This window comes from Notolepis coatsorum, assembly GCF_963971535.1.
Source record: "Notolepis coatsorum genome assembly, chromosome: 11".
NCBI classification, from domain to species: Eukaryota; Metazoa; Chordata; class Actinopteri; order Aulopiformes; family Paralepididae; genus Notolepis; species Notolepis coatsorum.
The window spans coordinates 28,465,493-28,487,086 of record NC_140175.1 but is presented as its reverse complement, the minus strand read 5'-3'; the positions used below and the strand labels follow the sequence as shown (position 1 = coordinate 28,487,086).

At 42.1% G+C, this 21,594-nt stretch overlaps 1 protein-coding gene across 2 annotated transcripts; it reads right to left on the bottom strand.

Annotated features, from left to right (window-relative positions):
• Positions 1 to 1,147: 1,147 nt before the first annotated feature.
• On the bottom strand, positions 1,148 to 21,301 carry brd3a (bromodomain containing 3a). Of its 2 annotated transcripts, XM_084324028.1 has the most exons (12): positions 21,146 to 21,301; positions 17,508 to 17,867; positions 12,260 to 12,397; positions 12,002 to 12,143; positions 10,737 to 10,876; positions 9,849 to 10,193; positions 9,398 to 9,526; positions 8,621 to 8,797; positions 8,049 to 8,102; positions 6,439 to 6,644; positions 4,035 to 4,312; positions 1,148 to 3,818 (listed from the first exon to the last, which is right to left on the bottom strand). In XM_084324028.1, the coding sequence occupies exons 2-12, from the start codon at positions 17,709 to 17,711 to the stop codon at positions 3,712 to 3,714; spliced, it is 1,920 nt and encodes a 639-aa protein (XP_084180154.1). In that variant the 5' UTR covers positions 17,712 to 17,867; positions 21,146 to 21,301; the 3' UTR covers positions 1,148 to 3,711. The 2 variants fall into 2 exon arrangements, with proteins under 2 accessions (XP_084180154.1, XP_084180155.1); XM_084324029.1 differs by lacking the exon at positions 8,049 to 8,102.
• Between the last annotated feature and the right edge of the window lie 293 nt (positions 21,302 to 21,594).

Here is a 21,594-nt window from a genome sequence, read left to right as displayed (position 1 = left end):
CCTGTAAAACCACAGCAATCTGACCAAACTGGTGCCGTGGGAAAATGAGTCCCCTGTGGAAGATAAGGCGTGGTGGCCATCTCATGGCTAATCACTGAACTGCAATGTTGAGCGCCTTCAACTTCGGCACTTTAACCGATCCCACGCTCCTGCCAAGATGTGTCAATATTGTTTGTGTATCAAAAGTAGTGTCCGGCGGTGTACCATTGTCAGTCAATATACAATATTCAATGTGCAAACTGGATAAGTGCTGCTGTTCACCGGTCACAACTTGGATCTACCTTGATGCAAATCAACAGAGGTTTGCGAAAGCAACAATTAATTAATCATGTATGGGAGTGTGTACAGAGGTAATTGGGACCACCAGCTAGGGATGCGCAGACATTTGGGAGGCAGGTGCTCCACCTAAAAGGACACAGTAAAGTGTTTTTGCTATCCCATCTGGCGGTTACCTCTTAATCAGCCTCTCCCTCCTTTGCAACTTGTCTTGCAGTGTCGAGCCCTCAATGTCCAAAATCATGACATAAGTAGAGACAACAAAACACACAAGTTGCTTAAAGCGATCAATAACAGACTGAATAGAGAAGTCATTACCCCGGCCACAATTACAGGGTATATATCAATAATACAAAAATAATAGTCGGTACAGCAATCTTTCAAAACTTAAAATGCAGTTTTGCATCTATAATTATCAGTTTGATAGGATTTTAATATATATATAAAAAAAGAAATTAAATACAATTAAAACAAAATACAAACCAGTCAAAAACGGGCACCTTTTCACTCCAGGGGAAAGAGCAGGTGCTCAGGCACCACATGGGTGCTGTGTGTGCACGTTGTCTGCCACCTGCGCTGCTCCAAGCCTCAAGTGGTCTGCTGGCTGGTGAAGCCGAGGCAAGTGCCCTGTTGAAGCACCGGTGCCCAGTTTGCTCCGTACACACGCCTCAACTTTATTTCTAGTTTTCCAACATGAGACTTGGGTGTAGGCCATTTTCTGAATGGCAGTGGGCAGAACAGTCCAAAGTGCACCGGTCCAGTGCAGACGGCGTGTCTCCTGTGATGTAGGTACAAGCTGGCACACCGACTGCTGAAGGGGAAAGAATTAAGACTAACAGATCTAGCCTCAAATACACAAGAAAGACGCATCTGAACTATACCTTTTTCATTTATTTATGAAAAACAAAAGAAAGCAAACCCGATTTCAGGTTCGCGGTTACATGAAATGTTAGCTTCTACCTCATCCACCCTCAACCCCCCCATATTGCAATAAACAAGCCTAAAACTACTTACACAGAACGCTTGATTTGTTTTGATGACTTGACATTTACAGGAAGATACTTTTAAAACAGCTCAAAAAGTATAACAAAGTTACAATAAACCTCCATGCATGTTGAAAATAAAAAGTAAACATCTGCTTTTTCAAATATAAAAAGGAGCTATCAATATTTTTCACCAGAGCCTAAAAATGAACTTGGATTTGGATATATCTATATATTTATATATACTTTCTTTTTCAGTCTCACCTCGAAAAAGACATAATTCTTAGAAAAAACCTGATAGAGCCTGTAATGAACGACATTGGTATAGGCAAGAGAAATGCATACATAGTAATTCGGGCGACTTAGACTTAAGTGTCACCCTACATTAGGGACATTACGAAATAATTACAATATATATATCCTAAATTTCCAACATAAACGGCAATAAGAAAAAAAGGGACATGGATATAAATATAAAGTATCAATTTGTTTCTCGAGTGACGACAATTTGTTAGTTATTTTCAATAACATCCTTAATCACCAAATCACTGAAGCGTTTTTTTCCCCCACGGAGTAAAAGGTACGAGGAATATCTTCTTATACAAAGTTAGCCGTTTTGAGATGATACAAGTACAAAATAGAGTTCGAGTGGTGCATTAAAACCTTGCAGAGAGGCAGCAACATAACGTAATGGTGAAGGGAGGGGCTCGTGAAAGGCATACATTCAAATATCCATTATCCCACGCGCTAGAGGAAGACGCACATTGTTCACTATTGTCTGTCTTTCGATTAGTAGAATCATGACATCATTAACAGCAACGAATGGGGACGAGAAAACCAGTCTACCCAGAACAGAGCACCGACAGACGGGTACAGGTATAGTGTAGAGTACACATGCAAATAAAAGGACAGGGAGAAAATGAGAGAACTGGTTCCAACACCATGAATCGCCACGCAGTCCTCTACTATGACACGGCGAGGACGACCGCATCGACGTTTTCGCGGAAGTAGTCCAGCACCGGGAGACATGCCGCTAACTTCTCCCTACGCGTCTCTCGGCGTTAAAGGGGGAAGCTGTTTTCTGAGCGTTTCTACAACAAATCTCCTTGTACTTCAGATGCGATCCACTTTGGCCATCCTATGGGTCAGGCGATGTACACAATTATGTGAGAGAGAAAAAAACAGTGGAGTAAAAGTAATTAGGTAAAAATCATTCAACGGCATCATACATTCATGAGTGAGTGAGGATGGTAGATTAAGAAGAGAAGAGGGCAGACCTCTAGGATCAGTCCTAGTGGTTGTGACGTCTGGAAGACTGAGCTAAAAACCATCAGAGAAATGTACCTAGCTGTGTAGACTTTAATCAGGTTTGTCTGTTCTAATCCCAAGCCTTTGTAAATTAAAAACAAACAATCTATAAGTTAAACATACTTTTAAATATCCTCTTACGGCCGTTACCAACAAGACATTAACTACAACTTTACAGACTGCAAGGTTCTAAAAGTAAAGACAAAGTAACCGTACTGTGGTGGAATCGACCCATCTCAAACCGTGACCTATTTTCTTGATCCTCAGGAATCCTCAAATTGCGATTGGTGGATCAAGAAAAGAGGACGTGGGGTTTGAGATAGTTCAATAAAAAATAAACAAGAAAAAGCACAGCAATCGCATCCGAGTAAAATGACCATTTTCTTCAAACCGTTATTTTGTTCTGTATGCGGAAGCAAAGTGACTGTTTTGTCCCAGATCTGCCATGGTGCATTGGAGGTTTAGCATTTATACAATGTTGAGAGACTGACAAAAAAAATGTCATGGACACAACGTGACAATTATATTCCGTTCCCTCGGGGAGTAAGCCAATGACGACGAGCAGTGATACGACCTCTGCAAATGTACACTAAAAAAAAAAAACACAAATAAAATCACGCGAGTAGATCCCCCACCCCCGCACACAAAATGGATGGGCAGGGCTTGAGTCTGTAAGAACGTTGATGACTTGTACAGGGAAGCTCCGTCTGTGTAAGGTCTTCATCACACTACATCAGTTAAGGGTGGGGTAGGGGTGGAGAAGTCACTCGTTCATCCAATAGTGTACTGAAACACATGTGTTGTGATATTCATTTGGTTGATTTTTGATTCCATCCCTTTGAAACAATGAAAATAAACATATACAAAAAGGCATCTATATCAACATTGCCGCACTTCTTTTTCCGCCATAAAAAGGTTATTTCCTTAGAAAAAAAGAAGAAAAAAACCATGGCATGGCATTTATTTTTAAACACATTTTTATGTTGTTGTTTTTTTGTTTAGTTTTTTTGTCGCTTTTGTTTTTCTCTTATAAAATGTTTTTAGAAGGGAAAAAACAATTGACTGCATACGTCTCTTTGAGGGAGAAAAAAAAACAAAAAAAGTAAAAAAATAAAGATATAGTCCGTCAAGCGAGTGCCTGTTTTCAGTCTGAGTCACTGCTGTCTGAGCTGGAGCCACTGGAGCTGCTGCTGCCAGAGTCTGATGAACTACTGCTGCCGCTGAGGCGAGAGGCTCCCGTACCTCCCTTCTCTGGAGGGGAGACAAGGACGGACACAAGAGAACAACACAAAGCCATGATTCATCTCTTTGCGTGGCATTTGGACAAAGTGAACTTGAATTCAAGACGGAAGCAACTTGTCAAATTAACAATTTAGCATGAGAATTGGCCTTTCAAAAGCTGCAATTTGAACTAACGTATATCGAAGGAGGTAACGGGCAGACCAGGGTGGCTCCGTGGCTACTTACGCTGCGGTTTCCTCAGCTTCTTCTGTAAACAGGACTTCACGTATCGCTCCAGCTCCCGCAGGGTGGAGGGCTTGAGCGTCTCGAAGTCGATCTCGATCTCGTCGGGGTTGGAATCGCGCAGCGACGGCTCCCGGGACTGGATGATGTGCACCACGCGGCCCAGCTTCTCCCCGGGTAGCCTGTTGATGTCCAGGCTCAGCTGCCGCTTCTCGTCATACGTCATGGGCAGAGACTCCTCCGACTCAGAGTCGTAGCCCCGGGATCCCTTCTTTGGTTGCCTTGACGATGAATTACACAATTACAACACGGAAACTTTATAAAAAAAATATATATATGTATATATATATATATATATATATATATAATTATAACTATTATAAAACCCAGGTCAAAAACAGCACATCTGGCTGCTCAAGACCATTTCTCAGGATTGTTGGGGTGTGGTCAGATCTTGCTCAAGTGCCATTGTATTTCTCCATTCAAATCGCTAAAATGTTTTGCTAGAAACTACCAAGTATATCAAAAGGGCCCTACTTGGCTAGAAAGCTAGACTAATTAACTAACTAGTCAACTAGGGTAGACCACCGAAATCTGTGTTTTTAATTCAACTGGTCACATACAAAAAAGGACAAGTAGATCGTGAACTCCCTGAGGTCTTATGCCATGCTCAGGTTGGGATTCCTTTTCCACCCGGTTCCCACGCGGAGCACGGCATAAGAGCAAAATGGCCACCGTGTGAATATGGGCCATTGCACCTAAGATGGCTTCCATAGAATTTTGATGATGTAGTCATGGAAATTAGGACCGTTTTACATGTAGACAGTGAGACTTGTCTGTTGGAATGTTACCACACCACTGTCACGGGAATGTTGGGTCAAATGGTGGTACATTCTGGAGTTGGATGATGTTTCCACTGTCAAACATATCTGCCCAAAGAGGAAGTAAACTAACTGCTGCTACTTATACACATTTGCATTTAAAATATATTATTGTCCCCCACAGATTTTTTTGGTCAAAAACAAAGATTTGTTGAAAAAAGTTAACTAATAAAATTCCACAGACTCTATGCAGCCTTGTTTATTTACTGTGTCCATGGAAACAACGACGAATGCAGCCATAAAGGTATCGTTTCTTTAGGCAGAAAAGATAGTTTACTTGTCTGGTAACTATATACGGTAACTCAAATGTTCAGACAAGCTTCTTTTCTGGTTATTTGTGATATTCAATGTTATAGTCACGTTTTCTTTCAAACTAATTGTTTTGGTCAGGAATGTCACGACTTTATTTCTCTTTTAGCAGGCTGTGAAGTAGAGGCATAGAGACAGCTCTGTGTAGGAATATGATGATGGAAACACATCAACTTCATGCACCATTTATTACATTTTGTCCTTTTATCAGACGCTTTTACAAGTCAGCAAAAAGGGTACAAGTCTGGCAGCTAAGTGTAAGTAAGATTGTTCATCAGTGACAAAATTAACTGCTACACTCTTGAGCGCATAGTAGAATAGACAAATTAGCATAGTAGGTAGTAGTATATGCAAGGTAGAATACACCAAATGAACACAGATTTCCATGACATTTTATGACATATTCCTATGGTAGCCATTTTAAGTAATGGTGGGAATCACAATTTGATTAATTTTGATTCTTGGGGACAATTTGATTGACAGACTGCCAAAGTTTGTATACCGTTTTACTGAGTTTCCGGCTTGGCTAATCTGTAGGATTTATCGAGTTAACAGCGTCTATTTTAAGGTACAGCAGCTATATTATCATTCAATAATGTGAATGGCTGTTTTTCAGGGTTGTCACTTATTTTGCCATTAAATAGAATAGCCTTTTTCATAACTTCATACAAAATTCCATGACCATCTCTACTGTGCAATGAATGAACAACCTTTCTTTGACTGCTATGCCATTGTAAAATTGTTATGAAAGCTTTACTGTGGCTTTATTTGAGTTACAAAAAACACGGATTACTAGGGATGTATGAATATGAAATATTTTGGGCAGATAACAGATATTTACCAATATTGATACGTGGTCTGTATAACTAAAAGTTACACTGGTCATCGCTGATTATGTACATCCTGAAAAAGTGACAACACATGAAAACGGAAAATAATCTGTCTTTACTTCCGTTTATGCCAAGTGGCAAAACAACACAAAACCCTACGCAGCTAGACAGAGAAATACTTGTTCACTCTGGACACGGTTTGACAAACAATGTTACTTACACTTAGCTGCCAGAGTTGTACCCTTCCTGCTGACTTGTTGTACAGAACTTGTAAGTCGCTTTGGATAAAAGCGTCAGCTAAATGTAAATGTGAATTGCCCAAAACATTTCCAGTAAAAAAAAAGAATTGCATAACTTTTCCAGGATGTTCCTGACCAATAGTCTTACCTGGAGCTGGTGCTGTTGGCCTTCCTGGAGGAACCCTTCTTCTGCTGGCCATGCTTCCCCGCCTTCGCCTTCTTCTCCTCCTCCGTCTTGTTTTTACTGTGCTTGCCGTCCTTCTTCTTCTCTTTTTCTCTCTTTTCTTTCTTCTTCTTTGGTTTACTCACCGGAGCCTGGGAGAGTGCAGCAAGCTGTTCGTGGACGGCTTTTAGCTGGGTAGACAGCCAATGAAGACGGATTAGCGTTGTACCACACAGACGTATATCTTAACATAGGATCACGGCTGAGGGGCAAACAGCCGGCGGATTTCCCACGGAAAAAAAGGCCCACTTTCTCCACTTACAACTGACCAATATCAAAAGCAACAGTTGTGATTGGAGGATCAAGAAAAGAGGGCAGGGCTTGACATCTGCAGGTTTCAACAAGCTAAATCGAAGTCTTTTTTAATACCACTTACAGAGCTAAATTTAATTAAAATGTCACAACCATACTAGCAAAAAAATTCAAATAATAAGAAAATACACAATGGCACTGAACTGGCACTTGTAATTTAAATGATTGCACGTTCCATACAAGTTCCCGGTTGCAATGATGACTTGAATGCAAAAACACTTGATATATTGAATTTAATATTATTTAATTTCCTGACAGCTGGGCTGCCCCCAAAACATTTGACACATGTGCATTTTATTTAAGAATTTGTAATACCTTTTAAGGCCTTAAATTGAGAATTATGAATTTAATACCCCGCAGATACCCTGGACATAGGTAAATTATCTTGATACAGAATCCCTTTTCCTAATCTAATTTATGTACACCAATTAGATATAACATAATAAGAAAGTACAACAACAGGCAAAACAGAAGCATGTAACGCAAATGAGATACACGTTTCTTTAACTTTAATGCATGTTACGAGTGAATTAGAAATACAAGTTATCATTTCTTGAAATAAAAAGCAAGACTTGGATGAACGGACCATAAGATTTCATTTTGAGAGACGTTCAGGAGGCTGAAATAGCTAGTTCACCCTGGGAATCCTCCACATGTTTAGGTTGAGAAAATACATATAATGTGAAGGACAATATCATCAAAAATCAAATTGATGTTGCATCGAATGATGCTCTTGAAAACAAAAACAGTATGAGAGACGCTGAATTGCATCTAGTATCTTGTATTTCTTTTGCCCTTTGGGATCATAGTTGAGCTTTTAGGGAATAGTGTATTGCAATAATTAGCATTACCCAACCACAATTCTAGTTTTGTATCATAAAACCTAATATTACTACACTGTGTCATCAGTATAATGATAATACTGTGTTGGGAAATTTCAGTGGAGCACCACAAACAAACAAACACACAAACAAACAAACGAGCAAAAAAGAAAAAAGAAAAAACAGGATTGTTCAGTCATGCGTGTGCAGACAGACTCCCATGCCGTTAACAAGCAACACATCTATTGCACATCTACTCCCACTATTAACCCTCTACCGCTACATACATAATCATAAGAATTGGCTTTTTTATCCTGAAATAAAAGTATGTGAATGAAGAACTTGAGGGGAGGGAGGAGCGAGGTGGGGGGGGGGGGGACTGGCAAGTAAAGAGCAAGTCACCTGATAATTCTTGGTGCACCCGTTTTTCCCCCTCTGTTCATTACCATTTGGGTGCTAGGAAATAAAGGACACAAATAGAAACCACTTAAAAAAAACACCATTTCATGAGAAGATCGTAATACTATTATCAAAAATGACAAAGAAGTACCGTTTCAAATTGATATATTTTTTTCTTAAAGGGCCATGCATGCAAGCCATCGAAGCCGGTGTGTGCATTGGGAATGCACAACTTGGAAGCGGTAGAGGGTTAATTTTAGTCGTCTGAATGAGGGAGACGACAAAGAGCCAGGAAAGCAGTGGTTTGCATGGCAGAGGGGAGGGAGGGGCTTGATGACGACAACAACGCAAGGCTCCGCCCCACCCCCACTCTGGCTCGGAGACTGGTTTTGATTGGGCGGCCGTTTCAAAAAAATAAATTACGATATATATATGTTTTTTTAAAGATTTATTTTAGCATTTCTTTTACAGCTTTTTCTGGCCACGCAGGACCGACAGAGGAGAGAGGGAGAACGGGAGGAGAAGTAGGGAAGACATGCGACAAATGGTCACCGGGTGTGGGAAGCGAAACTCACCTGGTCCGCACCCACCTGCTCCTGCAGCTCGGCGAGGCGGCTGGCGCGCTCGCCCTCCGAGTCGGAGGTGTCCGAGCTGGAGGAGTGGCCGCCGCCGCTGCTATTACTGACCACGCCCCCCGCCGGGGGCTCCGCGGGCTCGTCTGGCATCTGCGCAAACTTCACCTCAAACACGTCCTGATGAAACACAGGAGGTTCAAGTGGTCAAAATGGAAAAGAGGCCGGAAAATAACTAAAACGTTGTTACAGTAAAACGGATATCTGTACATATCTTACTCTTACTAGTTGCGCTGCTGGCCAGTGTAGTACTAGACTACTAGTAGTAGACTACTACCATACTGTCTTTACACCTGTATCACTGTACATATTATACTACAACTCTGTACATGCATCTGATTAGCACGACACTCAGTTGTACTCATTTATATATTGTATACCCAGTTTAAAATCACCTGTACAGTGTGTATATTGCACTTTACTGTTACATTTGCACTCTGGTTAGATGCCAAACTTCTTTTCGTTGTACTGTACTTGTGCTGTATAATGACAATACATTAGAAACTAAAAATCTAAAAGTTACTAAATGACTTCCAAGGTTTATCACCTGTCCCGCCAACGGTAGTGTTGGTACCAAGATTGGTATAAAATATTAAATAACATAATATATTCTCTACCTTTGTACCAGAAATACCTTTAACGGGACAGATAATAAACGTTGACACCGCTACTCACGGTTATACTGCAGTTTACCTGGCAATTTGAAAATGCAAAACACACCTGAAGTTTCCGGGCCATAGCAACGACCTCATGATCTGGAGGGTTATACTTGTAGCAATTGGAGAACATTAATCGGACATCTGCGGCGAAGGCCTGTGCATCTTGGTACTCTCGTCCATCTATCTTTCTCTGGGAATTAAGAAATTGCTGTTATCAAACTGCAGGACGGTAGAATCTCACAATTGAAATTTTTGGGAGTCACGAATTTGATTTAAAAGTAAATTCTCGGTTCACCGCAATTTTGTAAGGCACGTAAATGTCTAGCTTAGCTCCAAAGCTTCTAAATGGTTATACATAGTCTTTCTGCTCTACAAAAAATCTGTAGGATTTTAAATAGGAGCTAACGATTTATAGTCTGTTAAATCAAATCGAATTCATTGAAATTGACTACATCAATAACACGGCGAGTGATAAAAGAAGGACAGTGAAAAATACACAGAGTGACACGTACTTTGACACTACTAGTATCCATGGGATACTTGATGATATCGTGGTAGTCGTGGAGCTCCAGAGCCTCGGCGTCGACAGGCTTGTAGAAAGGCCAGGCGTAGGCCGCATGTTTCTTTGAGAGCAGCTCTTTCAGGATAGTATCGCAGTACTTGAGCTGCTCGCTCAGTTTAACCCGCTTGGTTACGTGTTGGCCAAACAGCTCGGTGTCCTCCAGGTCCTTCTTGGGAGGCTTGATGGCTCGGCCCGTGCTCTCCCGCCTTGGCTTGCCCTCCGGAGACTCACTCAAGCTGGCCGTGATCGCAGAGGTCGTAGGGGTCGTGGTGTCCGCTTTCCTCTTAATCCCCTTCTTCTCGAATAACAATTAAAACAATTAAAGTAAAACAATTGACCTATGTCAAACCCTGCCCTCTTTTTCTTGATCCTCCAATCACAACTGTTGCTTCCCTCTGACAAACTTAGTTTGTTCCACGATGTTCCATCAGATCATAAGACACATCTCTTTCCTCCGACAGTTTATTAGCACACCAATGTAAGGGTGGTGGTATATGCTTACCTCTTAATCCCTGTTGTTACACACATAACACAATAAGATGAAGTTGTACTCATTAATCAGGGTATCTGCGGGTTTCAACAAGTTCAATTTAAGTCCTTTTTAATACCAGTTAGAGCAACATTTTATACCAAAAAGAACATAGTGACACTAAACTGGCGGCAGCACCAATTTAAATCCATGGGCGTTCCATACAAGCGGATATCTGTGACATTAATTAATGAAGACTTTTTAAGGCTTTAAATTGAGAATTATGAATCGTTTCAAAAACTTTTGTATACCCTGAAGATACCCTGTTAATGGGAAAAAGAAATCAGCATTAGAAGTAGCGCGACTCACCTTGCCAGCCGGCAGAGATGGCGGGGTGATGGGCAGCACCACAGGGGTGGTGGGTGAGTGGGCGGTAACAGTGTTGATGCCCGTCTGGGACTGGGGCGACGTGGGCGGGGTGCCGGAGGTCACGGACTCATCCTGACCAACTGTACCCGGGATGTGGATTTGTACAGAAAGGAAGCAGCACAAATAAAATTTGGTCAGTGCAACACATTAGAGAAACACTGTGTTCTAATCTACGTTGGCATTAAAAGTATGCATTCTGTAGAGGCCGCTACAGCTATGTCAATATAAATCGACTAGGGGGGGGGGGGGGGGGTAACAATTTCTATTTCAAATATCGAAACTTAAGAGACACAGATCAATGATTTATGGTAGGGATGTACGATATTATCGGCCTACCGATATTATCGGCCGATAGGCATTCAAATGTGATATCGGAAAATATCGGTAGCGGTTTTCAAAAAAATAAAATTATAATAATAATTTTTATTTTTTTTACATTTCTATAACCTTTATTTACCCAGGCAAGTAAGAACAAATTCTGATTTTATTTATTGTCAAAAGTATACATAATGTTGTGTTAATTCCACAACAAGAGATATGTAATGTTAATTACCTGAAATTATTCCATTTTGGGGGGGGGGGGGGGGGGGGAACCCTGCATATATCGGTATCGGTTGATATGGGTATCAGAAATTAAGAGTTGGACAATATCGGTATAGGTAAAAAAGCCAATATCGAGCATCCCTAATTTATGGGTCACGTTATTGTTTGGCCAACTAAGCCAATGAGTGTTTGATAAGAAGAGTACGAGGCTCCAACTGGCTCAGATTACAACCAGAAACCGAGGTGCCAAGTGTCAACAGATCAGTAAGCTATAGGATACCCTTTGAGAGACTCAATTTACTGCTTCGAGATCCTCCTAGCCTCCGTAAAGTCAACAGCATGGACACGTTTAGGCTTCCTCATGGTTATCATAAAAAAAACGTTTGTGTATCAACAACTTTGATCGAAGACTGATCTGTTGCCAGGCACGCGTACCATATCCTCTCCCCCCCCAGAGTAAACACTAGTTACTAACGTGACCGCATTTCAAAACAAACTCGATTTTGTCCCTGTAAAAATCGCATGTCAAATAAAAAAAAACTTGGCTTTGGTGAATCGTTACGGCCCCCTATAATCAACCGTTTCGGGTTTATGGTAAAGATATTAAAACATCACATTTAAGGTAAGTAACTTCTGGGATGCCTTTATGAAGAATTCATTACCTAGGCCTGGCAGATCGCTTTTCTTGACCTTGGGCTTAGGTGCAGGGGGTAAAAGCTCCACTTCCTCTTGGGGCATCGAGGCAACTTTTTGCAAGAAGATCTTTTCCAAGGGTTGCGCCATCAGCACAATGTCATCCGTTGGCTAGAGTTCAGGAGGAAATGTACAAAGTCACCATCACAGATAACCAATGATATTTGGAACAAGCAAACAATCAGACAATAATTGAGAACGAGCTTTCGTGGACTATTTCACCTTACCTTGTTATAAATGTAACAGTTGGTGAACATTGTATTGAAGTCTTGCATGCATTCACTGGCACTCCAATAGTAGTTGTTCTCTAGTCGTTTCTTGATCGTTCCCATGTCCATGGGAACCTTGATAATCTTGTGGTAATCCTTAAAAACAAAAGAGATCCAATGTGTTAGTGGCATGTCCTCTACATGATTAATTTATCTGGAGGGTGTACAAAACCAATCATGACCAGTCCTTCACGAGGATGCAAACTCATCAGGATTCTGGAGTGAAGTAGGTGGGCAGACGAGTTTAAGTGACGAATGCAATGACATAACTACCATGAATGAGACTTGCTCTGAAATACAGGACAGGGTGTCTACGGATAGCAGGTAGTTAAATATCAGCTAGTAAAATTTAAGACCAGTTTAATTCCATTTAAGGCCAATTTTGCAATAGAAATAAGCATAAAACACAAATAGGCATAGGTACTCATGAGTAAATATGCATATCGTCAGTTAAAGATTATCAGTAAAGCAAAATGACAATAACTGGTCGACTTAAAAGAATATTTTTCCAAATGTGTTTATTACAGTGAAAAAAACATATTGGTCCTCCTTAATGACATTAACCATTACAATAGCCAGAGTCTGAAATGTAACTTTTTGATCGATCATCTGCCAAGGGCTCCTGTATGGCTACTTGTTAGACTACTGTAGTTGGGCTGGCCTTGTGTAGGCTAGACATATCATGGTAGAATGCTGGAAGTCATTTAGACCCGGGCTGTATCATTATGGTAGTTCTCAGTTTCATTGTTTATACATCATGGCTTTAAATAAACAGATAAATACCCACCCTAGATGCAAAATAAGAATGGTCACATTTGGACTGACCATTTGGACTACAGGCAGTCCATTGTCCTAATGTATCTAGTCAACTCCTCGTATAAATTGCACTGACGATTACCCTTTTAAACCGTGTCTTTTGCCCAAATATTGGTGGAGCTAAAAAACCATTTCTCCCCAGCAATATTACCTAATACCTACACATTATTTTATTTAACCCTAGTTCCTTGGATTTATATTCTGAATAGGAAATGCCGGAGGGAAGCACGATGAGAATCAAAAATACCAACAGACTCCTGTAATTCATCACGACATATTCAAATAGTTCAAATTTACAGTAACTCGTTGATTTCGCCAAAATATAAATTTTACAGGCATTTGGCGCTTGTTGAACCCGTTTATAGCATTCAATAAATACATATTTAACCATCGTTCCGGCGGTTCGACCCAGGGGAGGGGGGGCCTTGCGTGTTGTGGGATTGGTGTGGGGTTTCCTGGGGGGTCTGGTCACCGGGGGGGCACCGGGCTTGGGGTCGTGGGGCCATTGAGGCGTGGTGCTTTGGCCTTCTGCGGGGCTTCTCGTGGGCCTGACGGGGGCTCTGGGTGCTCGGCTCCGCGCATGGTGGACCAGGATATGGGGGTGTTCCGTTTCTCGGGGAGGAGGGCGGGAGGGAGGGGTTTCTCTCAGGGGGATCAGAGCGGCTGGGCTTTGCCCGGCGGGGCCCTGTGTGTTGGGGGTAGGGCTGCACAATTTTGGGAAATAATCTAATTGCGATTTTTCTGACAGATATTGCGATTACATTTGCGATTATAAACAAATCGATTTTAAGCAGCCCCACAGAGGTTTATTGTAAAATGCGGCTTGCATCTGGCCTACGCGGTGAGTCTTTTCGATTTCAAATCGATTAATCGCGCAGCCCTAGTTGGGGGGGGGGGGGGGGGGGGGGGGGTCGGTGGGCGTGGGGTGGGGCTCTCGGTGGCATGGGAAATGGCGGGCTTGGCTCGTGGGGGGGGGGCCCAATTGATTCAAGGGACCCGTGTCGCTGGGGGCCCGGCTGGGAGTGCAGCGGCCTGGGATATGGGGGGCTCCAATGGGCTTAACTCAGGGGAGGGGATGTCGGGGGAGGGGGACCATTGTTTCCGCGGTTCGGCCCGGGTCTTGGATGTTGTGGGGTGGGATGCTTGGTGACATGGGAGGTGGCGGGCTTGGCTCGGTGGGGGGGGTGGAGTGCCACCCCTCGAACCTCTGCTGGGCCAATCAAATTCAAGGTACCCATGTCGCTGAGTGCTCGGCCCCGCGTGGGGACGGCCCTGGGATGTGGGGGAGCCCTGTCTCTGGGGGTGGATGGCGGGAGGGGTTCCTCTCATGGAGGTCTAGTAGGCTGAGCACGGCCGAATTCAAGGGGCTCATGTGGATGTACTGTACTGTTGTTTTGTTCACGCACAGGACACAGGATTTTTTTGGTAATTGGAAAACAAATCTGCAGCCACACCAACCACCAAGAAATCAAGGATTAGCTCTGCATAAAGTATGCATAAAAAGAAAGAAAGCACACAGAAGCGACAGCAATAACATGCTTGGGAAACAAATTGAAAACACAGATAGTACCGCTTGCGGCCAACGGGCGCCACAATCGCACATTATCACTTTAAAATTCACAACAAGATTTCCAATACTTTTGATACAAATCTAGTTGAGCAGGGCTCTACGCTAACCTTTTTCCCAAGGAGCACATGTGCTCCTAAATGAAAAAATTTAGGAGCACCCAAAAATATTTAGGAGCACAGTGAAAATATTTCAAGTAACAGTTTATTTTTTTTCAAAAATAAATGTATATTTGTACTGTGCGTGCATGCGTGTAAATTAGCTCTTGCTACAACCCTGCATGTTTACATTTTGCACTTTATGTTCATTAACATGTGCTGTCCCTATCAAATAAACTATCAAATCAAACTACTGCTACAAAAGTAACAGTCACTTAACCTTAGCTTTTGCCCCTTTTATGCATACAATGCATATGTTTTGGCTGTGTTGCTCTTCTAGAAAAATAATCCTTTCAGGGTTGCCTATTGAAATACTGTACACCTCCAGTACAGAAACATCGTTTATGAGTTTGCGTGTCAGGTAGACCATTGATTGACAGTCGAGTCTACCAATTACGTCACACCGCTTGCACTCCGGCCCTGCAGCTGGACCCACTCCGGCGCTGCAGCAGGACCCTATTGCCCACCTCTGCTGTTGATGTTGTTATCATGTCCGTTACAGACTTACAGTCAACACAACGACATACGCTACTGCATCAACGTTATGATTAACAAAGCCAGGCATTCGTTTTGTTGCATTAACGTTATATTACTATTGCTATCGCTAAATCTAGGCGTTCTAAAATATATTGCTATTGGTAAGACTATAATAAGTTAGTGTCTCGGAAAACTGCCCTGATCGCAATGGCAGACTTTCAGGAAGTAAACGAGCCAAATGAGAGCTTCCGATTGGTCATTTGCTTTATTTCCCATGAAAGCAGTCACGTCGCTCTACTGCGATTGGACCGTTGGCTTGAGTGCAATGTGAGACTTGTAGTTTAACGATTCTCAGCGGAGAAATAAAAAGAACGACTGGGGCTGTAATCTGCACTCGCACACCGTGCGAGTAATTGATTTTTCAGGTTCGCACACACATTTTTAGGGGCATATGCGAGCAATATGGTCGCACTGTAGAGCCCTGTTGCAGAGTATATTCGCAGTAGGCTAGTTGACATAGGTGACTCAAGGAAGATTACAATTCCTGTTGGCTCACCTAAGTGACTGTCACTTTGAGCTTGATATTGAACTGCACCCAAAAGATAATGTTCTCCGATAGTGATACATTTGAATGCCGTTTGTGTTTCAGTTCAAAAGGTTGTTCTATTTTAGCATTTGAATGATTGATTTTATAATTTGATGTTACTTGGTGTCTTTTAGTAATTCATAGTGTTCCATTGCAGATATATTGGTAGGGAAACAACAGGTAATCGTAATCAAATAACAGGTAATATTATTAGATTACAGCTGTGGCCAATGAGCTGTGGCACTGCGCCATATTGGTAGACAAAATGCTAGGTCAAAGGTCACAGGCTTCAAAATTCCAATCACAAAGGAAAGAGATCTAGGCTATATGCCAAAGTTTAATAACCCCAGATCTCAGAGGAAGGGGCAATAGTTATGTTATAATAATTAAATTATATATATTATATAATAATTAATTTTCCAATAGACTTTTCTGTACCAAGATGTTTTGGATTCACAAACATGATTTGTTTCAATTGCCTTCATGACATAGGCAGTTGGGTAATCTATTATTACATAGATTATATTGTAGCCAAAACAATCTTGGCCTTCCCAAGATCCAAGTTCAAATGTAAAAAGTGCCCAATCTTTGGCTGTAGCCGGTGGAACCCTTCCCCAAATAATAATTGTTTAGTGATTAGCTTTTCAATGTGCGTTTGTAAATAATGCCTTTTTATTGCTTCACTTTCTACAATTCTGTAAAGCACTTTAGAACAAACTTATTTTGTGTTTAAGGCACTGTATAAATAAAGTACACTTCACTCAACAGCCTTGTAATTGGACCTGGGAAGCGGGCGTCATGTCACATAAACATTTCTGGGGCAAGCCGCCATCTTCGAAGGACCACTACGGGCGATGGTGTGCGACTGTGCGTGTGCGATGGTATTCACATACCAGGATCATTTTTGGGTTAAAACAGTTGGGAGGTCTTGTATGAAAAGCTGCCACTGAAAATCTCACAACCACCAGCCATCATGGGAGAAACCTGTGTGCATCACCCTTCATAATCTGAGATCATGGGCTACATGCATCTTGCTAAAAATAAAATGTTAAATAAATTACTGATATGCTGATATTCAATAAAAAGGCCAATACTATTGTCACAAAACTACCACTTTGCACTTTATTCTACCGCCTATGCAAACCAGACGTGGTGATGGTGGTGGAGGGAAGTGAACTGGACACCCAAGTAAACAAACAAGTGATGGTGGGAATCATGCAAATGTCTTTAGGTTGTATTTGCACTACATAAATTAACTGTAATGAAGACTGAGGAATAATTTGTGTCTATGACCCTGTAAATTGGGGGCCCTTATGTTACCCGTTTATTGCACAATGTTGTCTATTGGATTCGATTATATGTTGTACTACTGTATTGCACATCGTTGCGGGCAAGACCACCCGCATTTCATTGTATACTTGTATGCTGTGACAAATAAAACTCTTGACTTGACTTATATGATTCACCCGAGGAATGTCCAATTCCAACTCTGGAATGCAGACACGACAGGAAGTTAAAAGATAAAGCACACATTTCTGAGATGGACGGATGATGCATGCCAGATAAGAACAACTCTTCCGCGATATCTCCCGTCTCACTTACCGGGAGTCCAAGTTTGATGGCGTCAACGGGCTGATAGAAGGGCCACGCAAACTGGTGGCGCCACAGCGTCTTGACAACGACATTCTGCATGTACTGCAACTGGTTGGTCTTCCGGCCAGGCTTGGTAGGGTTCGCCACCTCCGGTGGCGGAGGGTTGACGGGCTGGGGGGGTGGTGGGCCTGCTGGTGTCGTCACTGCCGACATGCTGGCGATGAGAGGGGACAAGAGTTCGAGGAGTTGCCGCTACCTCTGATTCGTCTGTGGATACCGTCGTCTTCAGTGGATTCTATAGTTCTGGTCTGTCGGGTCTTCACAGGGCCTGGGGGGACAGCATCCCATCTCAGAACCCTACTTTGTGACCTGTTCATAAGAAAACAAAAAACGGTTAGAATAACTTATACATTTATAAACACATTTGGGCGAGGACAGTGTACTAATATTAGCCCAAATACACTGCCTCGCCCCTGCAGGACTTATACAATAGGAGGTGCAAATCCAGAGCCTGCTGAATAATGAAGGACCCTCACCACCCCAACAATAGCCTGTTCAGGAGAGCACCACGTAACGCGACCTTTGCCTAATGTCTCCTCCCCATATCTACTCCCATCCTTCCTCTCTGCCGGGTCTGTCCAATAAAGCAATAAAATGCCAAACAAATCTTAAAAAACAAAATAGCCTGTTCAGGCAAGCGCCTATGCATACATGTAGAGCTGCCGCGGTATTGATGTTTTCCTTACCGCACAGATTTGCAAAATATTTCCTACCGCCGCGGTTATTACCGCACGCACACAAAAAAAAAAAAAAAAGTTTGAATGCATTTTTTTTTTAGTAGTAGTCTACTCTTTATAGCATATAGCCTGCCTCTAGTCTAAATGTCTATCTTTAGAGGATGACTTTGCAGCATGAATATTGTTTGGGATTCGGCAAGCACGCATTAGTTATTGAAAGTGAAACACGGATTCGAAGTTTCCCCTCTGGTCGTGCGCAGTTCACTCGGTGTCGTGGGCAGGGGTGGTTACCCCTAACCCCCCCCGACCCTTTCTTATTATTATTACTATAAAGTTACTACTTTATAATAAAGGCATTCGTTTTGTGGCATTAACATTATATAGTTATACGTTCAATAACATCAGCGTATTTACCGGACAATAGCAAGGCAAGCAATACTCTATTCATATCTCAGTTCCTTTCTTTGCTCAGAGCGTGCCGAGTTGTCCCATTCTGCGGTCTGTTAATAAAGTTTTCAATCAGACAAGTGTATAGAACGAAGGGCTTTTATTATAACATTCGTTGCAGACAGTAAAATCATTATGTCTCGTTTAGTACTCCTTAGGAGCGATGGTAGTCCACTCCGGCGGAGAGTTAAAGCTAACGTTATTAGCCGTGTTGTGATGAGCTGACATTCAGGAAGTAAAAACCTAATACGCGTGACGCGTCTCTCTTCTGACCAATCAGTGGTCTGCAATGTTTCACGTGACTTTTCTGGTACCCAATAGGGTCGCTTGGAACCTCGATAGACGAGTAGGGTATATCTGCAGAGCCGCAAGCCCAACGAGAGGAGGGTAATTTATTATTATTATTATAAAAAACAGCTGTGACGCTGTATTCAGCCTACTCTGCGGTGGCCGTGATGTAACAGCGATACCGCGGTAATGCGGTAATCGCGGCAGCTCTACATACATGCAGCAAGAACAGAGAGACTCAGACTCAGCTTCTTCCCCCAGGCCATCAGAACACTGATCCCTCCACACGGGCACACAATCATGAACACACACACACACACATCCTGCACTCTCTCCCACACACACACACTCTACAGGTCACTTTAAACAAAAGAAAAGTCACTTTAAAGGGAAAAAATAACATAACTGTATGTTCTGTATAGTATAGCTAGGATAGTTTAGTATACATAGTATAACTGTATATTGTATAGTAGTGTACATACATAGGACCCATTACTTTTTAATTCGTAAGCTTATCATGTCTATTTTATGATCTATTCTATTTTATTCTATTATTACATTGTATTTTTGCACAATCGAAGGCGGGCATGGCCACCTTCATTTCACTATTATGTCTTGTTGTGTATGTACGTGACGATTAATCCTCTTTGACAGAGCCCTTTTAAGTTGAGTTTTACAAGCAGCCTTGACACAAAGCAGTCACATATGTTGCCATCAGTAACGATAGACATGGAATTGAGCGGACTCGCATGGAAGGCAGCAGTGGCTAGATACAGCAACGTTTAAGGGTGTGTGTTTCAAGTTTCTTTATTAGTCGTCATACAGAAGTACAGAATACTTTTATATAAAATTCTTCTTTGTTTTGATCGAGAGATTGTGCTAGATAAAAATAGATAAGTATAAAATAAGTATAGTAAGTATAAAATAGAAGTCAAGTATGTAGACAAAAGTGTTCCATATACAATGTACAATGCAGAGTAGAAAAGTAACTGAGTTACAATACAATATACTATACAGTACAATACAGAAATGGGATGAGGTACAATGTACAGTAAGGTGTAATGAGGTATGGGTTGTAGTGCAAATTCGTTACCAATAAATATAAAGTGTGTTAGTGTCTAAAGTGGTAAAGTGGGTGCAGCTGCAGTGAGTAGTTTGTTTAAAGTGAGCGTGTGGAGTGCTGTGAGTTAGTACTATGTATAGTGTTATTGTCATTTAGCATTCTGGTGGCCTGAGGATAGAAGTTTACAAGGGTGTGCGTTGTGGATTAACGCGAACATTAGCCACAGAAAGCATCAGCTAACCAGTGCTAGCGAGCTGGTATAGCATGTAAACACAACAAGCAAACGGCTCCCGCGTAAACAGATCACGTAACCAACACAATGCTCGCCCTAACCTGGCTAACATTAACGTCAATGTTACCTAACTACCGTTATAAGGTTACGCGGCTGAACCCAACGTTGTGTCTGCCAAGTATATAATTGACCGTATAAAGTCGCGGGCTATATAGGAAGGTATTTACACAAGAGGCGTCCTGCTGAAGACACGCCGCTGTTATAAACCATAGAGGACTTTAACGCGCGGACTTCTTGAAACATTGCAAACAAAGTTAGCAGCTAGCGAGACACATTGCTGCCTAACGTCGCGGTTATGTGACCTGATGATACGCTTATATAACAAGTCAGCTGGTTATACTAAGTAGTAATAAATGCGGGATCCATTGTGTGTGGATATGAAAACAAACTGATGTGTTTGTGCGGCTAGTTGTGTTCCATGATGAAGATGGCGGGCTTGCGATTATACCCGTTTAGCCAACTAGCATCATGTAGCTACATGCTATCTGCAGAGCTAACCAGCTAACATTCAGTAGCAACAGTTAGCCTCTCTCTCTCACAAAGTAGCCTGTATTCGGAAATCCTATTATTATTATAGGGCTGCATGCAAAGTTAGTGTTAGTTCCGTTGTGTTTAATAACATGGGCCACTCATTTTGGTTGCCAATGTGATGCAAAGGAAACACCAACACATAGCATTGTTGGGGGAAAGCATGCAAAGCTAACGCATTTTAGCTTGTTACTAGATAGCCAACTTGGCTATTGCGATAGAAACGTGCATACCACCAGCACCACCACATCATACTGTTATTGTACAGAGAAATACCAAGTTGCATTATTACCTAATCTGGTCAATCGCGGTCCGATCGCATGGAAAATGTCTATTTTAACTGTATTACTCTCTCGACGAGGCCTCCTTCTTCGGGGTTTTGCTTGCAGCCAAATACTTCTGCTCTGATCTGAAGTCCGAGAAGCCTGCTTTTTTTATTTTGAGGCCGAGCAGCAACAGCAGCATGCAGCGCCGAGGACTTCTTCTGTTCATGCGCTGTAGTGCACGACTGTAGGCGAGGGCCCCACCCCCCCTTCCCCAGCTCAACACACACACCTACACACCACACACACACACACACCACACCACACACACACACACACACACACACACACACCACACACACACACACACACACTAACATACACTCTACACACCCAGTGCCCACACCAATACACTGTTGTTGTATACACTTTACTTTTTCACACATATTTTCATTTCTGTATGTATAGCGGCATTCCT